The sequence below is a fragment of the Aptenodytes patagonicus genome, chromosome 28 (assembly GCF_965638725.1).
Source record: "Aptenodytes patagonicus chromosome 28, bAptPat1.pri.cur, whole genome shotgun sequence".
NCBI lineage: Eukaryota > Metazoa > Chordata > Aves > Sphenisciformes > Spheniscidae > Aptenodytes > Aptenodytes patagonicus.
The window spans coordinates 1,501,575-1,507,194 of NC_134976.1; the positions used below are offsets into that span (position 1 = coordinate 1,501,575).

The 5,620-nt window shown below is 72.7% G+C and overlaps 1 protein-coding gene across 1 annotated transcript; it reads right to left on the reverse strand.

Annotated features, from left to right (window-relative positions):
* Positions 1–18: 18 nt before the first annotated feature.
* LOC143171600 (ubiquitin thioesterase OTUB1-like) lies at positions 19–4,407 on the reverse strand. The gene is made up of 7 exons (XM_076360652.1): positions 4,317–4,407; positions 3,546–3,607; positions 3,337–3,435; positions 2,331–2,449; positions 2,006–2,090; positions 1,246–1,440; positions 19–466 (listed from the first exon to the last, which is right to left on the reverse strand). The coding sequence occupies exons 1-7, from the start codon at positions 4,372–4,374 to the stop codon at positions 269–271; spliced, it is 816 nt and encodes a 271-aa protein (XP_076216767.1). The 5' UTR covers positions 4,375–4,407; the 3' UTR covers positions 19–268.
* Positions 4,408–5,620: the final 1,213 nt, after the last annotated feature.

Genomic DNA, 5,620 nt, shown 5'->3' on the forward strand with positions numbered 1-5,620 from the left:
AACGTGCACAGCGAGTGGGGCCGCGTCTTTATTGGGGGGGGGGGTGGTGCGTGCGAGGCCGCACGAGGGCTCGTGCGAGGGTTGCACGAGGGCCCACAGGGTCCGCGCGAGGCCCGTGCACGGGTTGCACGAGGCTGTGCGAGGTCACACGAGGCTGCACGAGGCAGCCGCAGGCCCCGTGCAAAGCCCCGTCGCAACCTCGGGAAGCTGCGCCAGGCCTGTGCGAGGCGCCGCCGGCCTCGTGCGAGGCCTCGTGCGAGGCGGGAGCTCACTTGTAGAGGATGTCGTAGTGGCCGGGGCGGTAGAGGAGGCAGACGCGGGGCTGGGAGCCCTCGGGGAAGACGTGGGGGTTGGTGGCGCCCCCCTCCCCCCGGTCCATGTATTCCACCAGGATGGAGACGTGCAAGGCTCGTGCGAGGGCGATGATGTGGATGTGGTCGCTCTCCTTGCACATGGGTTCCACCTCCTGTCAGGGGAAAAGGGGGTCAGGGGGCCGTGCGAGGGGCGCTCGGAGGCCGTGCGAGGGCTGTGCAAGGCCGGGCGAGGGTCGTGCAAGGGCGACCGGAGGCCGTAAAGGGCTGCACGAAGCCGTGCAAGGGCAGCACGAGGCCGCGCACACCCGCGGGGGGGCTGTGCGAGGGCCGTGGGAGGCCGCGTGAAGCTGCGTGAAGCCGTGCAAGGGCAGCGCGAGGGCCGTGCAAGGCCACGCGAGGGCCGCTGGAGGCCGTGCGAGGGTGCTGGGAGGTGGTGCGAGACCCGTGCAAGGGCAGCGCGAGGCCGTGCAAGGCTCGTGCGAGGCCGCGTGATGCCACGCGAGGGCCACGTGAAGCCACGCAGGGGCGCTGGGACGTGACGCGAGACCCGTGCAAGGCTTGCGCGAGGCCGTGCAAGGGCAGCGCGAGGCCGTGCAAGGCTTGCGCGAGGCCGCAAGACGCCACGCAAAGGCCGCAGGAGACCCGGTAAGGACCACGCGGAGCTGCGCGAGGGCGCTGGGCGGTGGCGTGAGGCCCGCGCGACGCTCGCGTGAGGCCGCGCAAATCCGCGCAAAGCTGCAAGATGCCACCCGAGGGGCCCCGCAAGGACCACGCGAAGCCGTGCGGGGGCCCCGGGCGTTGCGAGACGCCGCCCAAAGCCGCGTGACGCCACGCAGGGGCCACGCGAGGACCGGGGGAAGCCGCGCGAGGGTGCTGGGAGGCAGCGCGTGGCCCGTGCGAGGCCCGTGCGAGGCCCGTGCGAGGCCCGTACCTGCTGGCAGAACTCCTTGATGCTGCGGCCGCCCTCCAGGAACTGCTCGAAGAAGCGGCGGTGGCGCTGGAGGCAGCCGGAGGTCAGCAGGCGCAGGTAGACCACCAGGTAGTCGGAGGTGCTGGGCTCGTTGAAGGCGGCCAGCAGCTCCGGCAGCGGCACGCGGCGCTCCACCCGCTCGATCAGCTCCATGAACTGCGGGGCGCGCGCGTCAGGGGGGCGCACGCGCGTCAGGGGGGGCGCACGCGCGCGTCAGGGGGGTACAGGTGTGTCAGGGGCGCACGCGCGCGTCAGGGGGGTACAGGTGTGTCAGGGGGGCACACGCGCGTCGGGGGGGCACACGTGGGGTTACGTGCCCCGTCATGGGTCACACAGGGGGTCACAGGCACCGTGCCCCCCCCATCTCCCCACGCCCCCCCTCGTCTCCCTGCGCCCCCCCTCGTCTCCCCGCACCCCTCCGTCTCCCCCCGTCTCCCCGTGCCCCCCATCTCCCCATGCCCCCCCTCATCTCCCCGCGCCCCCCTCGTCTCCCCGTGCCCCCCATCTCCCCATGCCCCCCCTCGTCTCCCCGCGCCCCCCCTCGTCTCCCCGTGCCCCCCCATCTCCCCATGCCCCCCCTCGTCTCCCCGTGCCCCCCCTCATCTCCCCCCGTCTCCCCGTGCCCCCCCATGTCCCTGTTCCCCCCCGTCTCCCTGCACTCCCCCCATCTCCCCGTGCCCCCCCCGTCTCCCCGTGCCCCCCCCCGTCCCCGCGTCCCCACCGTGTTGTGGAAGTCCTCGATGGTGAACTCGGTGAAGCCCTGCGCCACCAGCTCCTCCTTGCTGCGGGCAGAGACCTCCTTGAACCTGGGGGGGGACCCAGGCGTCTGGGGGGGGACTCGGATGTTGGGGGGGGGGGGGGAAGGGGACCCGGGGGGCTCGGGGAGGGGGACACACCCAGGGGACACCCAGGCGTCCAAGCTGGGGACCGGGGGGGCCAAGAGGACCCAGAGGACTTGGGTGGGGGACCCCCAGGCGTCCGGGGGGGCACCCAGGCGTCCGGGGGGGCACCCAGGCGTCCGGGGGGGGTCCCCGGGCGTGGCGCACCGCTGCAGCTCCTGGCCGTCCTCCAGCAGAGCCTCCAGGTGGGCGAAGCCGAAGGCTCGGTAGAAGCAGTTCCCGTCCGGCCGCGTCTTCCGGATGTAGGAATACTTCTGGAGCAGGTCCTGCTCGGGGGGGCGGGCGGTCGGGGGGGGCACGGGGACACCCCGGGGGGGCACCACGAGGGACATCCCAGGGGACACGGTACCCTTCAAGGCTCCCCGTCCCCTTCTGGTGCCCCACGGCTGCTCCCCCTCCTGTACTGGTGCCCCACGGCTGCCCCCGTCCCCTTCTGGTGCCCCACGGCTGCCCCCGTCCCCTTCTGGTGCCCCACGGCTGCTCCCCGTCCTGTACTGGTGCCCCACGGCTGCCCCCCGTCCCCTTCTGGTGCCCCACGGCTGCTCCCCCTCCTGTACTGGTGCCCCACGGCTGCCCCCCGTCCCCTTCTGGTGCCCCACGGCTGCTCCCCCTCCTGTACTGGTGCCCCACGGCTGCCCCCCGTCCCCTTCTGGTGCCCCACGGCTGCTCCCCGTCCTGTACTGGTGCCCCACGGCTGCCCCCCGTCCCCTTCTGGTGCCCCACGGCTGCTCCCCGTCCTGTACTGGTGCCCCACGGCTGCCCCCGTCCTGTACTGGTGCCCCACGGCTGCTCCCCGTCCTGTACTGGTGCCCCACGGCTGCTCCCCGTCCTGTACTGGTGCCCCACGGCTGCCCCCCGTCCCCTTCTGGTGCCCCACGGCTGCCCCCCGTCCTGTACTGGTGCCCCACGGCTGCCCCCCGTCCCCTTCTGGTGCCCCACGGCTGCTCCCCGTCCTGTACTGGTGCCCCACGGCTGCCCCCGTCCTGTACTGGTGCCCCACGGCTGCTCCCCCTCCTGTACTGGTGCCCCACGGCTGCCCCCCGTCCCCTTCTGGTGCCCCACGGCTGCTCCCCCTCCTGTACTGGTGCCCCACGGCTGCCCCCCGTCCCCTTCTGGTGCCCCACGGCTGCCCCCCGTCCCTTCTGGTGCCCACCTTGATCTTCTGCTGGTAGATGTGGTCGTCCTCGGCGTACTCCTTGTACAGCACCGCCAGCTCCAGCCGCTCCGACACCAGCGGGTTCTGCACCGCGATCTGCGCCCCGATGGGGGCCGTCAGGATTGGGGGGACCCCCCTAAGGGGGCCGGGAGGGATTTGGGGACCCCCCGAGGAGGTTTTGGGGGGGTGGTGGTGGGGTTTCTCACCTCTTGCTGGATCCGGTCCTGCTGTGCCATGATGGCCTCATCGTAGGCCAGGCAGTTCACGCCTTTTTGGGGGGATATTGGGGTTCAGAGGGGCCCCCCGATTTCATAGGGGTCCCCCATGGTCTCTTCACCCCGCCGATGGGGGGTTTGGGGGAGACGGGTGGGGTGGGCACCCCAAAATGGATCCTGGGGGGTTTGGGGGGTGGCAGGACGCCGGGGAGATGCCTCTTGGGGGGGTCGGGGTGCTTTGGGGACGGGCCATGGGGGGCATCGGGGTGCCAGGGGGAGACTATGGGGGTGTTGGGGTGCTGTAGGGGACCTACAGGGGGGTGTTGGGGTGCCGGGGGGGGCCATGGGGGTATTGGGGTGCCGGGGGGAGACTGGGGTGCTACGGGGGGCCTGCGGGGGGTATCGGGGTGCTGCGGGGGGCTACAGGGGACGTTGCGGTGCTTGGGGGGGCCCTGGGGCGCTGCGGGGGGATTAGGGTGCTGTGGGGGTGCCTCGGGGGGGACGTGGGGGTGCCTCGGGGGGGACGTGGGGGTGCCGGGGTGCTGTGGGGGTGCCTCGGCGGGGCCTATAGGGGCACCGGGGAACCACGGGGGGGCTACGGGGGTATTGGGTGCCCCGTGGGGGGGAACCGGGCCCCAGCGCGGGGTCCCCCGTAGGGCGCCGGGGTGCTCCCGGTCCGGGGGTCCCCGGGGGGGTGCCGGGACGCAGGGGGAGGCCCGGGGAGACGGCCCCGGGGGGGACCGGGCCGGGGGCCGTCGGTACCGTCCGCGTCGCCGCCGAGCGGCTCCGGCTTCTGCTGAGGCTCCTCCGCCGCCATCATCCGCCGCAGCCCCGCCCCGCGCAGCGCTTCCGGGTCACCGGCCGCCGCCAGCAGCGCTTCCGGGTCAACGACCGCCCCGCCGGAAGCGCGCACGGCCGTAGCAACCGGCTCCTCCCTCGCCCGCGGTCAGGCCCGCCCCTAGCAACGGCCCGAGTGGGCGAGAGGCCACGCCCCAAGCGACAGGCCACGCCCCTGACGAACGCCCGGGAGCGGGAGGGCACCGCCCCTAGCGACAGGCTCCGCCCATGGAGACCGGCCGGGAGCGGGGAGGGCACCGCCCCTAGCGACAGGCTCCGCCCATGGAGACCGGCTGGGAGCGGGGGAGGGCACCGCCCCTAGCGACAGGCTCCGCCCATGGAGACCGGCCGGGAGCGGGGGAGGGCACCGCCCCTAGCGACAAGCTCCGCCCCTGGAGACCGGCCCGCCCGGCTCCCTGTCCCCATCTTTCGGGTCCTCCCCCTCCGCCCGTAGCCCCTCGGTGTCTTTCCCTTCCCCGTCCCCCTCCGCCCGGCTCCCGGCCACTGTCTGTGCATTCCTCCCCCTCCGCCCGTAGCCCCTCGGTGTCTTTCCCTTCCCCGTCCCCCTCCGCCCGGCTCCCGGCCACTGTCTGTGCATTCCTCCCCCTCCGCCCGTAGCCTCGGTGTCTTTCCCTTCCCCGTCCCCCCTCCGCCCGGCTCCCGGCCACTGTCTGTGCATTCCTCCCCCTCCCGCCCGTAGCCCCTCGGTGTTTTTGCTGCCCCCGGCTCTCTGCCCGGCTCCTTGTCCCCGTTGTTCCAGGTCTCCCTTCCCGGCCCTGCAGCACGTCGCGGGTCTGTTTCTGCCTCCATCTCTCTTTATCCCGCTCCCTGCCCCTCGTTTTGAAGTCCTCCCTCTGCCCTGTCGCCCATCGCTATTTCGCCCTTTCTCCGCGTCGCCCTGTCCCCCTTCCCCTGACTCTCCCCCCCGCCCCCCAGCCCCTTGCTATAGTCGCCTTTCCCTGTCTCGGTTGGCCTGGCTCCCTGTCCCTCTTCCTTCACCTCTCTGCCCACCGCGTCTTCCCTCCCTCCCTCCCCCTCTCCCTCGCTGTCCCCATTTTTAAACCCTCCTTTGCCCGGTACCCGCCAGTTGTTTCTCTCTCCGTCTCCCCCTCTCCAACGCCCTGTCCCTGTTTTTTAACTCCCCCCTCCCTGCCCCGTCGCCGTGCCATCTTTTGCCTTTCTCCCTCTCTCTCCGGCCACCTCTCTGTCCCCGTTCGGTAGTTCCTCCC

Bases quoted from the DNA above. Each gene is read 5' to 3' on its own strand.
- LOC143171600 (XM_076360652.1), bottom strand. From the start codon at position 4,374: ATGATGGCGGCGGAGGAGCCTCAGCAGAAGCCGGAGCCGCTCGGCGGC. The intron at 3,436-3,545 runs GTGAGAAACCCC...ATCGGGGCGCAG, and splicing joins AGGACCGGATCCAGCAAGAG to ATCGCGGTGCAGAACCCGCT. The intron at 2,450-3,336 runs GTGGGCACCAGA...CCCCCCGAGCAG, and splicing joins TCTACCAGCAGAAGATCAAG to GACCTGCTCCAGAAGTATTC.